The following is a 23532-nucleotide window of genomic DNA, read 5'->3' as shown; positions in this document are numbered from 1 at the left end:
TGCTTCCAAGTTTCGTATCATCTGCAAACTTTGAAATTGTCCCCTGCACACCAAGGTCTAGGAGGTCTGGCAGCATCTGCGGAGAGAGAAACAGAGTTAACGTTGAGTCCACATGACTCTTTGGAGTTAAAGAGAAACATAAATATGATAGATTTTATACTGTTTATGAGAAGATGGAGCAGGGGGAACGTGATAGGTGGTCAGGGATAGGTGACAGCTAAGGAGAGATTGACCAATCAATCTCTCCTTAGCTATCACCTATCCCTGACCTTCTATCTCGTTCCACCTGCTCCACCCTCTCACACACCCTCTCAAACAGTATAAAATCTATCATATTTCTGTTCCTCTAACTCCAAAGCCATACGGACTCGAAACGTTAACTCTTTCTCTCTCCACAGATGCTGCCAGACCTGCTGAGTTTTTCCAGTATACCAACTCCACTACAAACCTTCCTCCAGCCTGAAAAATATCCATTGACCAATACTCTCTGATCATATATTCGTGTCCTTTTAACAGTGCTAGCCAGGCCAGTTTTCAAAAACTCACCCCACACCCTCCCTTTAAAATCTACCTTTCTAAATGCTTCCATTGTAGTCATTCTTTTCTAGCCTAAACCTCAGCTGGGTGTCCACTTTATTAGGATAACTCTCCTAGTCCTGGCTTGCTTCACTATCATGTAGTTGTTACTTAATATCTCTACCCGCAAGGGTTACTTACATTGGAACAGAATTGAAGGTTCCAGTGTATAGGGTATATCAGCACCCTTACCAGAGAGGGCCATTTCCATTATAATAGTTTTCTTTCATTAAGAAGGCAATACCACCTTGCTGTTTGTCTTTTATCTCTGCAAAATAATAAATTTCTGTATTTTGTTGCTAACTTTTGTTATTGTTGAACCAAGTTTCTGATACCCATGGTATCATAACCTATGAGCCACATTAGAACTTTTATACCACTGCAGTACCTGCTACTTCAATGGAAGATGAAGGATAGCCAATAATGTAGCTGCCATGGGTCTATCGAAGCATCTTGTGGTTATTGCTCACCAAGATCCTTCCTTGATGAAATAATTTCTATTCATTCTACGTCACCAGAAACCATAGTATGAATGACACGATGGGCCAAATGGCGTCCTTCTGCGCCATAACAATTCTGTGATTCTGAGAGCATTTTTAGTAATACTTTTACACAGCGTGCAAAAGCCACGCACATCACTAGCGACCGGCACCAAAGGAAAAGTACTGATGTGAGCAACAATGGAAATACATGAAAGGAGAGAAATAAATTAAAGAGTAAAGCTACAAATAGCGTGGCGAACCAATACAAACAAAGTAAAAGAGGTCAAGAGATTGGTTCGGAGACAGCTAAAATAGAAAATTAACTTAGGAATACAGGGGGTAACAGAAGAAATTAACCTTTCTAAAAATACGTTTGCAAAAGGAAATAGTATCAAGTGACCCCTCAACAATTAGAAAATATAGTTAACGCTTTTCTGCGAATCTTAAATTTATGGGGGTAATGGAAAGAGACTAAGTCACTAGAAAGGAAATAGAAACTTCAGATAAGGAAGTCACAAACTGATTGAAGTTAAAGGAAAACACTCCTTTTCCCCTGATGGACTTTATACATGGATAAGGTGGCAGCTTGCAAAATCAAATTATGTCCTTGTCACTATCTTTAGGGAATCATTAGAAATGACAGCTTACCCAAAGGTTGGAAAATAATTAACGTAGTGCAATCCTTAAAACAGAGAATAATGACGATTAAGGAATATATAGGGCAGCAAGTTAAAGTATTAAGACACCCCGAAAAGAAATATAATAACAGGTAACAAACAGTATGGTTAAAAAAAAGGAAGTCAGCATGGGTTTTTGGGAGGGGAGTCTTGCCTAACAAATTTACTGGATTTATGTCTGAGGAAATGATCAACCTTCCCGACAATGGAAACTTTGTGGAAGTAAGGTATTTACATTTCAGCAAGATTCTTAATACCGTGCCAAGAGATTAGTCCACAAGTTAAGTAGGCCGAGAATAGAAGGCAGGCTTCTGAGGTGGATTGATAATGGTCTAACACAGCAATAACAAAAAACAGTTGTGAATGGAGCTGCAATGAGAGGACAATGGGTTACCAGCAGCTTGCCAACTTGATCAGTGTTGAGTGTAAACATACAATTGGGAGCTGGGGACAAACAAAATTGCTAAATTAAAAAAAAACTTGATGACATCAAATTTGGTGTTTGAAGGCCTGTGGGGAAGGGCGGTGGAGGAGAAGGTGGGAATTGATTACAATTAACAGGGAAACCAAATCGATCTGGACTGATCAGATGTAGGATGGCAAGTGCAAATGGCATTAAACATGAGCAATGCATAGTAATGGTCTGAAGGGACTAAAACAAACAGTGGGAATTTAAACTAAATGGTTCTAGGTTAGAGTGCATAAAATAGAGGAAATTTGGAGTTTTGATGTGCAGCTCAATAGAACTAGTAGTGGAATGTGCAGCAAAATCAAGGAAAACCAACTATATTTGCAAAGTTGCAGTCTTATTGAGCGCTGGTAATATGTTTGAGATTAGTCCAAACTCTAGAACCAGGAACTTTGAGTTAATCCTGTAAGAGGGCAACCACACAGATGGTTTAGACAAAGTATACACAAAGGATTGTTTCCAGGACTGTCACTGACTTCATCTCCCCTGGAGATCTTCCCTCCACAGCTTCCAACTTCGGACGGCCTGCTTCTACCTCCTATCCAAAATCCACAAACAGGGTTGTCCCAGCAGACCAATTGTGTCAGCCTGTTCCTGCCCCACGGAACTCATTTCTTGCTATCTTGACTCCATTCTCTCTCCCCTTGTCCAGTCTCTTCCCACCTACATACACGATTCTTCTCACGCCCTACATCATATCAACAAGTTCCAGTTCCCTGGCCCCCAAACCGCCTCTTCACCACGGACGTCCAATCCCTCTACACCTCCATCCCCCATCAGGATGGTCTGAGGGCTCTCTGCTTCTTCCTCGAACAGAGGCCCGAACTATCCTCCGTCTGGCTGAACTTGTTCTCTCACTGAACAATTTCTCCTTAAACTCGTCTCACTTCCTCCAAATAAAAGGTGTGGCTATGGGTACCCGCATGGGCCCCAGTTATACCTATCTCTTTATGGGGTATGTGGAACATTCCTTGTTCCAGTCCTACTCAGGCCCCCTCCCACAATTCTTTCTCCAGTACATCGATGACTGCTTTGGTGCTGCTTCATGCTCTCGTCTGAATCTGGAAAAATTTATTAATTTTGCTTCCAATTTCCACCCCTCCATCATTTTCACGTGGTCCAACACTGACACTTCCCTTCCCTTCCTTGACCTCTGTCTCAATTTCTGGTGATAGACTATCCATCAATATTCATTACAAGCCTACCGACTCCCACAGCTACGTCGACTACAGCTCCTCACACCCCACTTCCTGTAAGGACTCCATCCCATTCTCTCAGTTCCTTCGCCTCCGTCGCATCTGTTCTGATGATGTCACTTTCCAAAACAGTTCCTCTGACTTGTCTTCCTTAACCGAGGTTTTCCACCCATGGTGGTTGACAGGGTCCTCAACCGTGCCTGGCCCATCTCCCGTGCATCCGCCCTCACACTTCCTCTCCCTCCCAGAACCATGACAGTGTCCCCCTTTTCCTCATTTATCACCTCACCAGCCTCCACATTCAAAGGATCATCCTCCGCCATTTCCGCCAACTTCAGCATGACGCCACCACCAAACACATCTTCCCTTCACCCCCCTGGCGGCATTCCGTAGGGGTCGTTCCCTCCGTGACACCCTGGTCCACTCCTCCATCCCCCTCTACTCCTCAACCCCCACCTATGGCACCTCCCCATGCAAACGCAAAATATGCAACACCTGCCCCTTCACTTCCTCTCTCCTCACCGTCCAAGGGCCCAAACACTCCTTTCAAGTGAAGCAGCATTTCACTTGCAATTCCCCCAACTTAGTCTACTGCATTCGTTGCTCCCAATGCGGTCTCCTCTACATTGGAGAGACCAAACACAGACTGGGTGACCGCTTTGCGGAACACCTTCAGTCTGTCCGCAAGCATGACCCAGACCTCCCTGGTGCTTGCCATTTCAACACACCACCCTGCTCTCATGCCCACATGTCTGTCCTTGGCCTGCTGCAATGTTCCAGTGAAGCTCAGCACAAGCTGGATGAACAGCACCTCATCTTTCGACTAGGCACTTTACAGTCTTCCGGACTTAACATTGAGTTCAACAATTTCAGATCATGAACTCTCTCCTCCATCCCCACCCCCTTTCCGATCCCCCTTTTTCCAATAATTTATAAATTTTTTACAACTATATTTTTTTCTTTTACCTATTTTTAAATTTATTTTGATCTATTGTTTCATCTCCACCTTTTAGCCCATCTAGATCCCTTCTCCCCACGCCACCCGCACTAGGGCCATCTGCCACTAGCTTGTCCTGCTTGCTTCCCTTTATGTCCCCATTAGCACATCCTTTAGATAATATCACCTCCGTCAACACCCCTTTGTCCTTTTGTCTATGACATTTTTGGCAGTCTCTTCTTGGCCTCCACCTATCACTGGCCCCCTAGCAAGCTCTCCTGTCCCACCCTCTTCTACCAGCTTATATTTCATCTCATCTTAGTTCTGAAGAAGGGTCATACGGACTCGAAACGTGAACTGTATCCCTCTCTGCAGATGCTGTCAGACCTGCTGAGTTTTTCCAGGTATTTTTGTTTTTGTTCCAGATTTCCAGCATCCGCAGTATTTTGCTTTTATACACAAAGGATAGCGCTTATGTGGAATGGACTGTCAAGGAAGACTCTGCAGAAGCCTTTAATGGCAAATTAGATAGATATTTGAAGGAGTGGCCAACTGGGAGTTAAGTTTTAAAGACTGGTCAGATGGCCTCTTACATTTTTTTGATTTTCCTCTATTTTCCCACGTACCTGATTAATTTCAGGAAAGATCGCTGTAACAGCAACTTGAACGTAGAATTGGCAAAGATATAAATGTTCTCATTTTTGAAAGAAGCCATACTGCTTTTCTGATAGCTCAGCCAAGTGTACTAATTGGAGCCATATAGATTAGGGAGGTCCCAGACACAATCCCTGGTCTTTTCTAAATTAATATCAGTAGCTGGAGTATTACAATTGGCCCCAGTGTTAAGGCCATGCAGGGGAATTCTGACAGGAAAAATACAACAATTCAATTTATAATTTAGGAATCCCATAGAAAATTTACATGTGTATAGCCATCAGATAAGGACAGATTCAAACTGAGCTGGAATAGTTCCTGCAGTCAAATAGCTTGTTGACATGAATAATGCCCACTTGGGTGTCTGCCATCTGTGGACTGTACTTCAGAGAGCGAAAACCTTCAAAGGAGGAGGAGACGGAAGAAAATTTGCAAGAACGTTAAAGAAATCTTGGTGACCTTGACTAAACTCAGTGACACATGCAAATTGTTCTCAGTATTGTGCATTCTGTGAAAGCATTGGTCTATTATTTTAAGAAGCTAGAATAGTATGTTTTCAAGACGGTTCAACTTGATTAACTGGCAATGATATTACTGACTGCATATGGTAATTGTAGTCCCTAGTTTTCAAGATAAAAATAAAAACAGCTTCATTTTGGTGTAGTGCAAATATGCTGCGAGAGTTGATATGGCAAGATGCTTTGGAGCAGCCTTAAATTTCAACACTTGGGCAATTATGCTTCCTTTTTTAAAGTTTCCATATGAAATAAATTATAGAAGTTATGAAAATTGAAAAGGTAGCCCAAAATGACAAATGAACTATTGTACATAAAATTTAACATAGTAACGTTCTACTGAAATCCAAGAGCAAGCCAAAAAGCTTTGATAAACAATCGAAGCCACAATAGATAGAAACCATTTTCACAGAGAAAAACAAGATTTAGTGCTGTCAACAAAAGCAAGTAAACAAAGTTCATAATGGTTCTTGCACTTCAACAGCGAGATCACTCCTTTGATTACACAGCTTATTGTACTCTTGTTACTGTGAACATTTCACCAGTTTCATATTCTTCTGATCAGAGTACTTCAAACCTCATTTAGGCAATCCAAGTTGCTGTGACGCATCACTTGTAGGAAAACCATGCATTTGAGTGCCACTGTGAAGCTTGCTTTCATGCAGGAGTAAAAATGTTTAAACACACTGGTAGATCTCCATTGATGTTGGATGCGTGGGCAGTCAGATGGAAACAAAGAACAGGAAGAAGAATGGAAAGTAACAAGGTGCCAAGAGTGCTTTAGTTAGGTGAACAGGATGAAGACACCAATCTCTGATGTGCTCTGAATGGCTAGTCTTGGCAGTAATTCAAATTCTAGTGCTGTTGTACACCCCCTGTCAACAGTTTCAGAATGTTCATCCCTTAAATTGCATTTTGAAAGTTATCCTGCATCAAGTGACACAAGTGCATTTCTGCAGTTGCAGTCTGCTACCCTCATTCGTGCTAGCTAATAACTGGCTGTGGCATCTGTGGCAAGTGCTTGAAAAATCTATTTGCTCCTTGATGCAAGGGGAGAAATTGCAAACACATAAAAGGCTTGTTAAACTATGAGCAAGTTTAATTGTTCTGGTGTAATTTTTTTTCTGTAGGTTTATATTTCAAGCTTTAGTTTTTTGTACTATGTTCTTGGGTTATAAATATAATCCAAAAGCGTTTGTTTTAAAAAAAAAATTTCACTGGTTTTCCTTATTGGAAGGAGGTGATGCACAAAAGGCTAGAGACAGGGAAGGGCGAGTGGTTATTGTATAGGTTGATAGGAGATTGGTACTAGGTACAGAATAGGATATATACAGGGATTTTGATAAGCAGAAGTTTACAAAGGGTAGAGATTGGCAGTGCATTGGAATAATCCAGGCTGGAGGTGACAAAGGCATGAATGAGGGTTTTAGCAGTGGATGCTGCTTAAGGAGCTGAAGACAGAGTACTAATGTTGGAAATTAAGGAGTGGTTGTATAGACACATCAGGACAGGTAATAATGAACAGCATAGTAATGCTGTGGGAGATTAAGCTCAGGCAAAGCCATCTTGTATTCTATGCCAAGCAAAAGACTAGGTATGGATATTTGTAGAAGCAATAAATTGTGTGGCAATGAGAGGGGTACACTGTTTGTTAGTGGTTGAGTCAATTCTGCTGCAGCAAACTTGGAGATATAGACTCCCTCCCCTTTTTTCCTGCTCCCAAAAGCCAAGGTGGATAAGACATGTGAAGTTTGGTAGTACAGAACTGGAATATTGCTGAAAACAGAGACATGCTGTTAAAGCTGTGTCTTCCACTCATCAGGGTAGACAATACCACCAAATTTCAAAGGGAACAACAACCTATACTGCATGAGAAAAGGGTGCTGATAAGGTTGGCAAGCCAACTGATTGGTCGAGACATTGCCATGGGGAATGCACCAGGGAACTGTTTCCTTCCCTGCTTTTGTTTAATTGAAAAAGACATTGCCTGGACATATTTTTTCTGTTTGCAAAGGATAGGGCCCTGCATATGACAAGTTCTGAATTTTGCAAGCAAGGGCTGATCGAGTATGGTTACTACTCTGCTTGTAGCAATCAGCCAAAGGGGCATGCTGATTGATGCAATCCACCAGTCATTGGGGCGTTCGGCCTGCATACTTGGCATCACACTGGCATGAATTCGTATACCGCATTACTCATTTGTGTGGTAGGCAGAACATCTTTTGGGCTTGATGGCAGCATCCTGTTGGTGGAGAATGCCACTTTGTTAATACTGCATAGCAGCATGAAACAGTTAGCTTCACCCATTGCTCAAATTTTTAAGGCACCTCACCCTTCCGGGGCAATCTGAGGTACACTGGGTAAGCTACAGCACTGAAAGTGGCTGCTTTAGGCCCAATCACGAGTTTGCGTGATATACAGCGAGCAATGATCTGATAGGGGTAGCCATTATCCCACAGGAAAGCTTTAATGTGCCCTATTTCAGCATCAAGCTTGCATGTTAAGCAAATGGCTCAGGCCGTTTACAAGTTTGCTGATAAGGCCAATCTTATAGCATGTGGAGCTGTATGAATCCCAAAGCGTATACTGACCAGTGAAAAGTTGGCTTGCGGTAGAGGGTAGTAGAGAATCCATTAGCAGATTTCTCAATTAGCACATTGAGGAAAGGGAGCACATTTCAAAGATGAATTCAGCACAGGATGGGGCCCATTTAAGGTATATAAGAAAGCTCTTACATGTAGCTGCAGATTCAAATATAGCAAACATAGCATCTATGTATCAGAAATATGAAAGGGGCACGAGATTAAACTTATAGTAGCAACCAATTTAAATTATCAGTCAGGCTCACAACGTGGTTCACTTACACTTGCTAGAAGCTACATATATTCATACGCAGGGTCCTGTCCTCTACAAGGAGAAAGAACATGTCCAGGCACTGCACCTTTTTCAATTAAACCAAAGCAGGGGGTATAACTGTCCCCTGGTGCATTCTCCATGGCACTGCCTCGACCAGAGTCCACTTGGGAACCAATCAGCACCTTTTTTCTAAGCAGTATAAATTGCTGTTCCCCTTGAAATTTGGTATTCTTGCATCTGTCCCAATGAGTGCAAGACAAAAAGCTTTGAAAGCATCTCTTTTATCCAATAATACTCACATGAGGTTTCTAAAATAAGGATGAACACAACTCCAAATGCAAAGGACTGAATTGTTAAACTTGCATTAGATGTAGACAAGCGTTCAGTAAGCAGAGAATAAACATACACCTTCCATCTAGCAGAGAATTGAAAACTTGGATGAGGAATTGTGCAATATTCATTACAACAGTTAATGACACTGGGATGTGATTGCAGAAATTGGACATCTGTGCACCTAAAAAAAGTACTGATGTGGAATATTAATTGTTGTGTAAGAAAGAATTCAGGACAAGACCAGTGTGTGTGGGGTTTGGAGGCAGATACCCAGCACCAGTAATCACTCCTTCCTGGTTGAGTGATATAGCTTTAGTGGATGAAATTGAGAATTCTGGCAAGACCCAAGGCTTATATGATGAGGGACAGTAATTTTGTTATGAGTGTGATGTATTAAATCTTGGTCTGCGTTTTTGAGTCTTTAGCTACAACTTCTCAAACAAACTAATCAGGATTGCTATCCTAATATACTGAGCACCACGACAAAAGTATCCACACATACATATCCTCAAAATCCCAAACTGGAAGTTAAAATCAAATTAACTTCTCTACATTTTATTTAATACATCAGATTGCTGCCTAGAACTGCAGTTTTCAGGGTTTTCACTGAAGGGACTGCTAGATTTTGAAGATAGATTTCAAATGAAGTCATGTGTACAGATGATTCAGCTGTATCTAAAGCGATGCACGAAGATAACTGGTAGGATAAAAGCACTTTTGCAAAGCTCTAGTAAGAACAGTTCTTCAATCTTAAATACTAGCATACTTGATCTCCATGCATGTGAACATAGTATGCAAATCACTAACCCTGCACTTAGTTTATGGCAGAATTTATGCCATGTAGTGAGCTACAAATCAAAAATCATTTCTGCAGACATCCAATAGCAAAGTCAACTCATGATGCTACTTTCCAGCACACATTTGCAGTGCCCTCATCCTGTGCAATCAAAGCTCCTGCTAAAACAATGCCTGTGCCTCAGGTAACTTCTTTAAAAAAAATATAAAACATACCTGCTTCACTCACAAGCTACTACGTGATGTTTAATTGTGTCCAATGTGGCTAATGAGACTATTCCTTTATTGGATGTTTTTTCAGGAACTAATCCATTCTTAATGAGTTTATATTTAAATAATCAATGAGGTTGCACTCAAAAGGCATGGCATAAAAATAGAATTTTTTTATTCCCAACTGCAAAGGCACAAAAATGCCTATTTATTTTGATGTGTGCAATGTTAAAAAAAAAATAATTTTAAACCCCAGTTTCTTTTCTTGAACCCCATCTTCTATCTAGTTTTGGATTTGTGAAAATATACCAACTCCATTAATCACTGTGGGTAGGCTTTACACAGGAGATGCAAAACAACATGACCAACTTACTAACAATTTAAATGGGAGAAGGTGCAACAGCAACTTGCGTACTTTTAATTGAACCCAAAGTAGGCTGACCAGATAAATAAGGTAGCTCAAGAAGTATCATTGCATGGCAAGACAGGATATTTGGGATAGTCCTAAAATTTCAGCTACACAAATTTTTAAATATTACACTCCAGTGCATCACATGAATACTTGAATAAATATCACTAACCTAGAAGTACCAAAAGTTCATTTATTCTTGCATATCTCTAGAGTAAGAGATTTGTAAAAGCGATTCATGCTGATCTTAAATTACTTATTTTCTAGGAGTCCTTGCTGTTCAACAGACAATCACTGCAATGGTCCTCATATGTTACCAGTTTTGGAATTGTTTAAATGAGGATCCAAGTAGGCAAGCCTAATGTAAAAGGAGTAAAACAATTCAACAGCTTTCTGAAAATATGGTTATAGCATGTCAAAACTGTTCTGCATTTAGTAATCTGTTTTGAATATTTAGGGCAGATGTATTTAAAGAGTGTACTTACCTGGTCAGTTTAATGGTCTTCCTGAAGTCATTAGTGATGGGAGGTTTGTAGCCACCCTTTCGTAACAAGGAATCTATGGTCTGTATGTGGTCCCAGCCTGTAGAAAAGCGCAAGAAAGGCCAGATCTTAAACTAAGGGGGAAATGTTACCTTCCTTAGATACAAATTGAACAGGCATAGGAGCATCAGGCCACAGGTTGCAATCCAATCACTATTTTTAAAATAAGCATATGGAGTACAGCAGTATGGTTAAACGCAGAAAAAAAAACACTTAAAAAATGTTACTTTAAAATTGGGAAAGAGGGAAATCTGTGTTATACTGTACATAAAGCACAACATTGACCTTGCTCCTTCGCAACCTCCGGCAGGTATGTGGCGGTGCGTTTTGATCCTTTTTCATTGATGAATTCTATTCTAATGCCATGTACACCCACCTGGAAGAAATTGGCAGCTTCATTAGAATGAGATATGTAAAAATTGAACTATGAGGTTTTAGTACTTCATTTAGACTTGACCTTCCCCAGGGTATTTTTTTTTCTTAAGAGATTATATGGTTTTGCACAATACAAATTATACCTCCAATGCAGGACCAACAAGCAATACAACACTGCACTAGGAAAGGTGACTCAAGAACGAAATATAAAAGGTAAGTCAAATCCTGATGGAGAAAGTCAATAAAGATGTGAAGAAAAATACTAAAGGGTGTGAGAAAGAGCAGGGGAATGGATTGAGGGTAGAAAGCACAGCTGTGGAGGTGGGGCTGACACTATTGTGTGGAGGAATGCCATTGGTAAATTGAAATAAACATTAATGCTTTACTATATCCTTGAGCAGAAACACCAAAGCAATTGAATGGAGATGCAACGAACTTCACTGAGCAACTGGGAAATAATATCCACTACTGACGTTTGCTCAAAATAGATCACAATGGTTACAGCACAGAACTCGTCCATGCGGTCCACCATGTCTGTGCTGGCTCTCTGAAGGAGTAATTCACTTAGTAGCATTCCCCTGCCTTCTCCCTGTCGATTCTTCCATTTCAAATACTAATCCAATTTCCTCTTGAATGCCTCGATTAAACCTGCCTCCGCCACACTCAAGCAGTGCATTCCAGGTCCTAACCGCGCGCTGTGTGAAAACAGATTTTTCATGTCTCTATTATTTTATTTTACCAATTAGCTTAAATTTCTCTCCTCTGGTTCTCAATCCTTCCACCAATGGGAACGGTTTCTTCCTATCTACTCTGTCGAGACCCTTCATGATTTTGAATACCTCTATCAAACCTACTCTCATCCTTCTCCAAGGAAAACAATCCCAACTTCTCCGATCTATGTAACTGAAGTTCCTCATCTCTGGGGCCATTCTCATGAATCTTTTCTGCACTCTTCTCTAATACCTTCACATCCTTCCTAAAGTGTAGACACCCTGAACTGGACACAATATTCCAGTTCAGTCTGAACCAGGTGTTTTGTACAAGTTTAACATAGCTTCTTGCTTCTATGTCCCTATGAATTACAGGAATTTAATCCTAATTAATTTGTAGGATTTAGCAGTAACTTGATCCAAAAGGTTATACAAGTGCAAATGCCGTTTCAGGCTTTGCCTGGATACAAAAAAAAAACTATAATATTGCCAAAATAACTGGTGTAAACATTTTAAATGTGCTTTAAACATATGGAAATATTTTATGATTATCTATTAACATAAATGTTGGCTATAAGAGTTAGAGGAATGATGCCAGAGGATTACAAGTCAGTAAGTGCATAGGGACTAGATATTAAATTAAGCTTCATTCTTATAGCTTTAACTACTCTGAATCCCAAAATGATATCATAAACTTTTACTCTAGGCATATTTTCTAATAGCATTCAGAGGTCATTTTATTTTTCTATTTTGTTGATGTTGCACAACATAGGAGAATTAAAGACATACCTATTGCCTTTCAGGGTGAACAAAAGTCAATTTCTTGCTTTAAAACTAAACAGCAAAGTTCAATTACATCAACATGGTAAAAAAGTACATTTATATAGCACACAAGTAAAAACAATCTTTCAGAGCAGTTTAAAGGGAACAGCAATGGGAACCAAGCAAGAAATGGGAGAAAATTATAGGATGCGACTGAAAACATGGTCAAAGAAACATGTTTTGTGGTACAGAGGCAGCAAGATACATGGGGTTTCAGGTGGGATATCGAAAGTGCTGGAGCATGATTCCCAAAGGCTTGGGCACCAGTGCACCAATGATGTAGTGGAATTGAGAGATGTGGCAGAAACACAGTAGACCATAGTTGGATGAGCAGAGACTATGTTGAGATGGAGAGTTGGAGAAGGTAATAAAAGTAAAATGTAGTAAGGCAAATGAACGAATCTGAAGATTAGGGTTTTGAAGTTAAGACTGCGGGCAGCAAGTGACAATGGAGGATGATCAGTCGTGGGACAAATTGCAGATCTACAGTGAGCTGGAGTGGTTGCTTTTGTATTACGTGCCCCTACTCAAAACCCCAAATATAAAACTTGCCTTTATGACTTTACCAACTTACATAACACTTAAAAATGATGTATTTGCAACCCTGGGTGTCTGTTACTTAAGCTCCTCCAATATCTTTCCATCGGGTATTCCTCATTTTACCCACTCCAAGAAAGGCATCGGCTCACACTTCTGTATTAAACTGTATCTCCCATCTGTCATTCTTAGTTTTATAATCCTCTTTCTCCCTCCTGAAGTCCAATACAACTGCTCTTGCATGGTTTAATTCCTACCTATCTGGGTGTTATCTATACATCTCCAGCAATGGTTCTCTCTTTCCTCTGTCATCATCATCATTCCTCAAGGATTTAACTGTTGCCCCTTCTTTATCCACATGCTGGCCTTTGAACACATTATTTTTTTATTCTTTCATGGGATGTGAGTATTGTTGACAAGGCCAGCATTTATTGCGCATCCTTAATTGGGTTCGAGGGGGGCATCTGGAGGCACGGGGTAAAATTTTTCAAGGTACACAAATGATATACAGTTCTACCTCTGTACTGACAGGCTGCATGATGTACATCAGATCCTGGGATGAATCACAAATTTGTACAGCTCATCAGAAACAGTGAGGCAATTGGTTTTGGCCCTTGTCAAACACCCTGGCGTGTTTTTACTGATCTCCATCCTGTTTGCAGTCTTGGTGCTTTGTGAAACCCTGATGCGAGCTTTAAAGCCATCAAAATCACATATACCCACCCACGCTGTGCTCGGTCTCTATCTTAACTGTTCCACAGCACATGCATTTTTCAACTCCAAATTCTACCATTCTAACTTCTTGACTTTCACATCCTGTAATTTTCATAAACTCTTTTTCCAAACTTCTATGGCATGGAACAAATCTCTCATGTATCACCTCCCATCCTTATTGAACTACACTGGCTCCCTGACCCACAATGCATTTAATTCAAAAACCTTGTATACAAATCCTATCATTCTTCATCCATAGTATCTCCACAACTTCCTCTAGCCCTATTTCTTTTCTGAACACTCCGTACCTACCTCTAAGCCTTCAAACACCCAACCTAATGTTTCATCTATTGTCAATCATTAACTATTTATGCTCCTCTGAGGCATCTCAAGATGTTAAATTTACATTAGAAACACAAGCTTTTGTACATGAGGCTGTCTAATCATTACTCCTTCAAGAACCTCAGAGTTTGACAACCTTAAAATTAGAGCCAGTTTATGGTGAAATCAGGAAGCATATTTTCCCACACTAAAGGTAGTGGAAAGCTGGAATTCTCCTCCAAAAGGCCATACATGCTGGATCAACTGAAACTTATGAGTATGGAGAAAGACAGATTAATGGCAAAGAACAAATCAGCTCTGATCCAACAAAATGGTGGAACAGGCCCAAGGGGCGGTCTGACTTACTCCTGTTCTAATGTCATACGTTTTCAACTTATAATAACTTTTTAAGTCCCATGATGCAAAGTGGAGATAGCAATAGGTCCTTGCTCTCAAATGGCCCCTAAAACAGTGTTGTACAAAACCTCTTGTACTAGCAGTATGCAATAAATGCTGACCAACCAAAAAGCACTAAGGTAGATGAAATGCTGCATAATGTGGATGCAAAAGGGGAAGGTCATGGGGTATGTCAAGTATGCATCCAGTATACGTCCATCCCCCTTTATCCCCCTGCCCAGGTGGGCTACAGTGGCTTCAAATTATTGAAAAACCACCCCAAAATTTCCATTATAAAAGTTAAACAAACTAATTACTTTTTGAAAATTGCTGCCACAACCTCAGGAGAATGCAATTCGAACTTATTTTGAACTACATTAGTACAAATTTAGAGAGTTAGTTTTTCCAGGAAACAGGTTCAGTAAAAAATTACTTACCTCCCAATCTAAATAATCCCCAACATCTTCAAAGTTGGTAAGAAGAGACACTGAGCAGAAAAGTCGTGGTAATTCTTCCCTCGTCATTGGAGGAAAACGACTGTCTTTAAGGGCACTACAAGAGACAGAAAAATTCCTTGATGAAACTGTAATTCACACCATTACAAAATCATGGATTCATTGACCTGGATTTTGCAGTTGGCAGTGGAAATGACCTCAAAGTTGCTTGATCTCTGTCCCTTTTCTAACATTAGTGTGAATCTGTTATAAACTCAAGGGATCTCCAGGTGGTGAGCAACATTGATGCCATTAAACAGGTAGGCAGCTAATCACACTGAAATATTCACATAGATAGCAAACCAGGAAGTAAAATGTAATGATTTTCCTTCGCTTTGAATTACATTTTCCGGAAATAAATGATTGGGGCGTACGTATGGGATTAAGGTAGAAGCTGAAATATCAAACAAACTTAAACTACAAAGGTGGCATTTATCATAAGAGAAACTTGACATTCCACAAATATAAAATACTTTTTCATATTTATAAGAGCCAGAGAGGGTTTTTCAGACATAATTATGAACTTAACATCCCTTTAAGAATCCAGTTACACTTCATTCAACAAGGTACAACTTTTTCCAAGTGTTTTTACAGCAAGGCTAACAGTGTAAAAGAGCAAGTTCTCATCCGTTCAGTGATTTCTATTTGATTGCAGCCTGTGGGGACTTCCACATGGCACCTTATGGAGAAGCATAGAAACAGAGCAATTTCTGAATTTTGGCACTCAACCATACATGTGCAAACTTCAGAAGTTGCTGTCAGTTTCAGAGGAGCAATGACAGCAACGGATGTATTACTACGGGAAAATCCAGTCCGTGATGCTAGTGTTTATAGCATAATAGATCAATATGGGAAATGCAATGCATACTAGAGTTATACAGCTTGGTCAATAAACCCATCTTTTACAGTATATGACTGGGCTACAGTAGCAAGATACATTTCACTCACACAACTTTCTATGTATGCTCCTAAAAGATCCAACTGGACAGCCTTTGCAAAATTCTACATTCAACTATGAGTAATATAGGTACAGTACCTCAAAATCCAGCTATCCGAAAATTGGCAGTGTTTGTAAACTGGGCATTTTTTTTTAAGCGGGCCATGCAAGAATTTTAAGCGCTATTAAACGAATGAAGAAAACTTACTGGCTTGTTTGGGGAGTTGCAACATCGGCGTGGTGGCATGCCAAGTAGTTATCCTCTTCGTGTACCGGTCGTTTCCAGTGCTCCGAGTGGTCGGAGGACCCTTGACCCCACCCAACCCAGCACGGAAAAGCTCAGGGAGTTGCATTTCTCTGCACAACTTCCATTGAGTGATAAAAACAGAAAATGTTGGAAAAACTCAGGTCTGGCAGCATCTGTGGAGAGAGAAACCGAGTTAACGTTTCAAGTCCGTATGATTCCTCTTCAGTGCTAAACAGAAGTAGAAATATGATGGATTTTATACAATAATAAAAATTTAAAGAAAAAAATGAAATAAATAAATAAAAATAAATTTTAAAAATGGGATTAATAAAGGGGTGAAGATGGAGGAGTATGTTCATGGTCTAAAGTCGTTGAACTCAATGTTAAATCTGGAAGGCTGCGCCTAATCGGAAAATGAGTTACTGTCCCTTGTTTGAATTGGGCTTCTCTGAAACATTGCAGCAGGCCAAGGATGGAAATGTGGGTATGAGAGCAAGATGGTGTGTTGAAATGGCAAGTGACATGGTCTGGGTCATACCTGCAGACTGAGCAAAGGTGTTCCACAAAGCGGTCACCGAGTCTGCGTTTAGTCTCCCAAATGTAGAGGAGACCGCATTGAGTGCAGCGAATACAGTAGACCAAATTAAAAGGAGATGCAAGTGAAGCACTGCTTCACCTGAAAGGTGTGTTTGGGGCCTTGGGCAGTGAGGTAAAGGAGCAGGTGTTTCATCTTCTGCAGTTGCAAGGGAAGGTGCTTTGGTAAGGGATTAAGGAGTTGGGGGTGAAGGAGGAGTGGATCAGGGTGTCACGGAGGCAATGGTCCCGACAGTACCTCATCTTCCGATCAAGCACTTAGCAGCCTTCCGGATTTAACACGGAATTCAACAGCTTCAGACCATGAACTCTCTCCTCACTCTTCACCCCTTTTAAAAATCTTTTTTCCCCAACCTGCCCCACCCCCACACCCCTCCACAGGGCCATGTCTCACTTTTTCCTATGTTGTTCTTTCAGAGTGCTGAACCTTGTTCTAACTATTCTGCCCTTACCTTTATGCCACTCTCAGCACCTTTTTTAGTCTTTAACACTACCATTAACACTCCCTTGTCTTGTGTTCATGACACCTTTGTTAGTCTCTCCTGAGCTCCCACCTATCCCTGACCTTCCATTTTGCTCCACCCCCTCTTAAAAAGTATAAAATCCATCACATTTCTACTTCTCTTTAGCTCGAAAGAGTCATACAGGCTAGAAATGTTAACTTTGTTTCTCTCTTCACAGGTGCTGCCAGACCTGCTGAGTTTTTACAGCATTTTGTTTTAATTTCAGATTTCCAGCATCCGCAGTATTTTGCTTCTGCTTCCATCTCAAGTGTTTCTCTAGTGCTCCTGTGACTCAAAGCCAACAGTTTTTAAGCTGTGGCCTTACCAGTGTGGCTGCCTTAGATTTGACCTCTGTCGATCTTTATCTAACTACACTACAGGTACGGCGAAATATCTTGGGAACTTTTTCCGAAAACCAGCAAGATCCAAAATACAGCATGGGCTTAGTTCCGAGGTTGCTGGTTTTGAGACACTTTACCTGTAATATCTATATTTAAAATATATATCCTACTTTGCATCTTGGAATTAAGACTTAAAAAATGATTCATATTGTTTCAAACTTCCTATACAACCTTTGAGAACTTGAGAAATTGGAACAGTACTTGCAGGTGAGTTGTTTCTATAATTTATTGCGTAGAATGTTAAATATTTATTCCATTAACAAATGAAATTGCTGCACTGCTATTCCATCAAAATGTAGCATTCAAAAAAATCAACACAAAATTAAACACACAAAGTAGCTACTATCATAGGTTAAAAACACAGATCATGAGTGTCAATCATTTATAGTATTCCAATATGCAGTACATAGAATGCACAGAGAATCATAGGCCAGGATTTTCCATCCGTCGGGCAGGCTTGGCGGGAGCAGTCACGGAGCCGCCTGCGATCGGCTCCGCACTGCGATTTCACGCGGGCGGGCCAATTAACGCCCCCCCCTTGTGTGGATTGTGAGTGGTAGCACTGAGCGCTACCTGTGTGGGCGGGGTAGGAAGGGACAGTCGAATCCAGCTAGTGTGCCTCAGAGAAACTGCAGCGCTTTTTAAAAAAATACAATAGAAATTTAATGAAACATGTCCCCTCCTGTGACTGTGTCACATGAGATGGGACATGTTTTTATTTTTCAAAAAAAAAGTTTTTATTCAATTTGTAAAAGCTTTAGGAAACCTCATCCCACTTGTGGATGAGGTTTCCTAAAAAACGTAAAGGCCGCTTGGCCTTTTTGCCTGCCCGCCAACCGTTAGGCGCGCCCGCCGAACGAAATATCGCGTGACTTCGGGACACACACCCAACGACATCACGCGTCATTTAACATTCCGGCGTGTCAGGCGCGTCCCCACACGCCGAATGGAAAATTCTGCCCATAAGGTACTTGGCTGTGATCACAGGTAAGGGATCACAAGGGTTTGCACTCCCAGTGTGGCGTTTCATTGATTGGAAGTGCATTATCATGAATAAATGTGTTTTTGTTTTAATGGACAGAAAATTGTTAGAGTTTGTAGCTGACTTCTTACTATGTTTCTGACAGGTGAAGAGTCATGTCTGGAGCACAATTTTGCAGAATTGTCCCTCTATTGAGTGTATAGCCATTTGACTTTTGGCTGTTGATAAGGGATGAGATCAGAACAGTAGTGAAAAATGATCTTGGTTTGGAGGATCAAGACGTACAATCAGTTTGGGTGGAGATAAGAAATAGCAAAGAAAGAAGTTACTGTTGGGAATAGTTTATAGGCTCCCTGACAATAGCTACACTGTAGCACAGGAGTATAAATTAAAAAAGAATGGGAGCTTGTAAGAAAGGGACTACAATAATCAAGGGAGATTTTAATCTTCATATAGATTGGACAAATCTATTGGCAAAGGTAGCCTGGAGGATAAGTTCATAAGAGTATATTCGGAACAGTTTCTTAGCACAATATGTTCTTCAACCAGCGATCAGGCTATTTTAGCTCTGGTAATGTATAATGAGACAGGATTAATTAATGACTCTCAAATCCATTCTCATCTTTGCTGGAACTTTGTTTGAATCTATCCAATCAGATTTCTTCTCCTGTTAAAGTACCAGAACAGCTCTCAAAATTACAAATGACATCCTGTGACTGTGACATAAGTAAACTTTTCTTTTCTTCCTCCGCCTTCTTGACCTTTGAAATGGTTAACCACACCATCCTTCTCCAACACCTCTCCACTGTTGCCCAGCTGGCTGCTACTGCTCTCTTGGTTCCATTCTTATCTAATTGTAAACAGAGAATCACTTGCAATAGTTTCACTTTCTTCTTCTGCACCGTTACCTCTAGTGCTACCCAAGGATTAATCCTTGGCCCCCTTCTATTTCTCAACGACATGCTGTCCCTTGGCGACATCATCCAAAAGCACAGCATTAATTTTCACAAGTAAAATGATGACATCAAGCTCTACCTCTTCGACTGATGCTAAATGAACAGGCTGTTTATGCCACCTTTGGTCTACGCCTGAACCATGTTGGGATAACTAGGGAGGTAGAAATAGTTTTAAACTAAACCGGGGCAAGGGATCAAATGTGCGAAAATGTGGTAAATTAAGGAGCAGAGAGAAGGTAAGAGAAAAAGGCATTAATTTAGAAAATGATAAACAGAACATGACAGGAAGGGATAGAGAGTACAAGTCTAAGAGTAATCCAATAGAGAAGGTTAGAGGTTACAAAAATAATAAAAAAGGCTCTGTATCTGAATGGATTTGAATTGCATTCAAAACAAAACAAATGAACTAATAATGCAAAGAGAGATAAATAAGTACAATCTAACAGTCATTACAGGGACATGGCGACAGGGTGTGACAGATTGGGACCTGAACATTGAAGGGTATGTGACTTTTAGGAAGGATAGGAAGTTATGAAAATGTGGAGGGGTGGCTCTGTTAGTTAACGACAACATTAATATAATAGAGAGGGATGGCCTAAGCGCAGGAACCCAGGATATAGCAGTAGTTTGGGTAGAGATAAAGGCAAGTCGTCGCTTGTGGGAGTGGTGTACAGTAATCACATAGTAGGATAGGGTATCAAAGAAGAAATAGCTTGTCAGAAAAGTAGCGATTATCATGGGGGATTTTAATCTACATATAGGTTGGAACAACCAGATGGGCAAAGGTAGCATAGATGACGAACTCACAATGTTTTTGGAATAATTTCTTGGAACAGCAAGTTCTGGAGCCAACCAGGGAGCAGGCTACACTGGGCCTGGTATTGTGCAATGAGAAAGGATTAATTAATGGCCTCATAGATGAAGGCATCCCTAGGTAGCACTGATCAAAATATAACTGAATTTTACTTTCAGTTTGAGGGAGGGAAGACTGGGTCTAACGCTAGTATTTAAACTTAAATAAAGGCATTTACGAGGGCATGAAAGCAGAGCTAGCGAAAATAGACTGGCAATTTTGGTTAAGGTCAATAGAGATCCAGTGGCAGACATTTAAGGAGATATTTCAGAATACACAGAATAGATACATTCCAACAAGAAAGAAAAATTCCCAAGGGGAGGACCCACCATCCGTGGTTAATTAAAAAAGTTAAAGATTGCATCAAACTTAAAGAAAAAGCTTACAATTATGCAAAGGTGGGTGGCGATCAGAAGATTGAACAGAATATAAAAACAGCAAAGAATGACTAAAAGATTAGTAAGAAAAGAAAAATTGGACTACAAGAAAAAGCTAGCTAGAAATATAAAGACAGACAGTAAGAGTTTCTATAGATATTTGAAAAAGAAAATAATTAACAAAGTGAGCATTGGTCCTATAGAAAGTAAGTCTGGGAAATTAATAATGCAAAATAAGGAGATGGCAGATAAATTGAATAGGTATTTTGCATCGGTCTTCACAAGTAACATTGCGGAAAGGCTGTAGAGCAGGAATTGGAAGGGAGACAGGAATTCAAGAAAATTACAATTACAGGGAGGCGGTACTTAGCCAATTGTTGGAACTACGGGTTGACAAGTCCTCGAAACCTGATGGATTTCATCCTAGGGTCATAAAAGAAGTGGCTAGTGATACGTTGGTTTTAATTTTCCAAAATTCACGATTCAGGAAAGGTTCCATTAGATTGGAAAATAGTTGGAAAATTATTGGAAAATGTATTTAAAAAGGGAGGGAGACAGAAAGCAAGCAGGAAAATACAGGCCAGTTGGCTTAACATCGGTCATAGGGAAGATATTAGAAGCTATTAAAGACATTATAACAGGGCACTTAGATAAATTCAAGGTAATTCAAGGCAGAGTCAATAGGGCTGTGTGAAAGGGAAATCATGTTTAACCAATTTATTGGAGTTCTTTGAAAAAGTAACAATGCTGTGTATAAAGGGGAACTGGTGGATGTACTGCACTTAGATTTCCAGAAGGCATTTAATAAGATGCCTCATTAAAAAGGTTATTGCAGAAAAGCTCATGGTGTAGAGGGCAACATGTTGGCATGGATAGAAGATTAGCTAGCTAACAGGAAACAGTAGGCATAAATGGCTTTTTCTGGTTGGCAGGATGTGACAAGTGGTGTGCCACAGGGATCAGTGCTGGGGCCTCAACGTTTTACAATTTATATCAATGATTAGGATGAAGGGACCGATGACATGGTTGCCAAATTTACAGATGACCCAAAGGTAGGTAGGAAAGTAAGTCAAAAGAGGGCATAAGGAGGCTACAAAAGGATATAGATAGGTTAGGTGAGTGGGAAAAGATCTGGAAAATGGAATATAATGTAGGAAAATGTGAAGTTGTCCATTTTTGCAGAGCTCTGCGATGCAGAGGGTTCTGGGTGTCCTAGTGCATGAATTGCAAAAGGTTAGTATGCAGATGCAGGAACTAGTTAGCAAAGCTAATAAAATGTTATATTGCAAGGGGAATTGAATACAAGAGTGGAGAGATTATGCTTCACTTATACAGGGTGTTGGTGAGGCCACATCTGGAGTACTGTATACAATATTGGTCTCCGTATTTAAGGAAAGATGTAAATGCATTAGCAGTTCAGAGAAGATTTACCAGATTACTGGAATGGGCAGGTTATCTTATGAGGAAAGGCTGGACAGGCTAGGCTTGTATCCGTTGGGAGTTTAGAAGGCTAAAAGGCAACTGATTGAAACGTAAGACCCTGAGGGGACTTGACAGGGTGAATGTGAAAAGGATATTTCCTCTTGTGGGAGAATCTGGAACTTAGGGTTACTATTTTAAAATAAGGAGTCGCCCATTTAAGGCAGAGATGAAGAGAAATTTTTTGAGGGTTCAGACACTTTGGAATTCTCTTCCTCAAAAAGGTGGTTGAGGCAGAGTTCTCGAATATCTTTAAGGCAAAGTTGAAGGATTCTTGATGAGCAAGGGGGTGAAAGGTTATCAAGGGTAGGCAGGAATACAAGGTTGAAATCAGATCAGCCATGAACTTTTTGAATGGCAGAGCAGGCTTGAGGGGCCGAGCAGCCTACTCCCACTCCTAACCCGTAGTTCATATGGCTCCAGGAGAACACAGACAGGCTTGTGAAATGGGCAGGCACGTGGTAGATGAAATTTAATGCACAGAAATGTGAAGTGATACATTTGATAGGAAATAGGAGAAGGGGCAATATAAAATAAAGGATACAATTCTAAAAGGGGTGCAGGAGGACGACCTGGGGGGTGGGGTATACGTTCATAAATTTTTGAAGAGCAGGTTGAGAGGGAGTGGTTAAGGTGACATATGGGATCCTGGGTTTTATAAATAGAGCCACAGAACACAAAAGCAAGGAAGCTATGATGAGCCTTTATAAAAACACTGGTTTGGCTTCAATTGGAACAGTGCCCAATTCTGGGCATTGCACTTTAGGAGGAGCATTGGAGAGGATGCAGAAAAGATTTATGACAATGTTCATGATGAGGGACTTCAGTTAAGCAGATAGACTGGCAAAGCTGGGTTGTTCTCTTTAGAGAAGAGGGTTTCAAGAAGGAGATTTGATGAAACTGTTGAAAATCATGAAGGGTCTGGGCAGAGTAGATAGGGAGAAGATTCCACTGGAAGAAGGATCAAGAACCAGAGGACACTGACTTTAAAAAAATTCATTTAAAGGGATGTGGGCTTCGCTGGTTGGGCCAGCATTTATTGCCCATCCCCAGATGCCTCGAGAAGGTGGTGGTGAGCTGCCTTCTTGAACCACTGCAGTCCCTGTGATGTGGGTACACCCACAGTGCGGTTCAGGAGGGAGTTCCAGGAATTTGACCCAGCAGTGAAGGAACGGCAATATAT

At 40.6% G+C, this 23532-nt stretch overlaps 1 protein-coding gene across 4 annotated transcripts in view; it reads right to left on the bottom strand.

Moving 5' to 3' along the window:
- LOC144683939 (nuclear protein AMMECR1-like) overlaps positions 1–23532 on the bottom strand; it is a 138152-nt gene that overhangs the window by 23062 nt on the left and 91558 nt on the right. For 2 of the 4 annotated variants that reach the window (XM_078547539.1, XM_078547538.1), the window contains exons 3-5: positions 14964–15078; positions 10937–11027; positions 10595–10691 (exon numbers count right to left, since the gene is read on the bottom strand). In XM_078547539.1, coding sequence (XP_078403665.1) covers positions 10595–10691; positions 10937–11027; positions 14964–15078 — 303 coding nt within the window. Of the gene's footprint in view, positions 1–10277; positions 10468–10594; positions 10692–10936; positions 11028–14963; positions 15079–23532 lie in introns of all 4 variants that reach the window. The other 2 variants (XR_013577369.1, XR_013577370.1) reach the window with 2 other exon arrangements.

This window comes from Cetorhinus maximus, chromosome 8 (assembly GCF_964194155.1).
Source record: "Cetorhinus maximus chromosome 8, sCetMax3.hap1.1, whole genome shotgun sequence".
NCBI lineage: Eukaryota > Metazoa > Chordata > Chondrichthyes > Lamniformes > Cetorhinidae > Cetorhinus > Cetorhinus maximus.
This window is presented reverse-complemented; position numbering and strand designations above follow the sequence as displayed.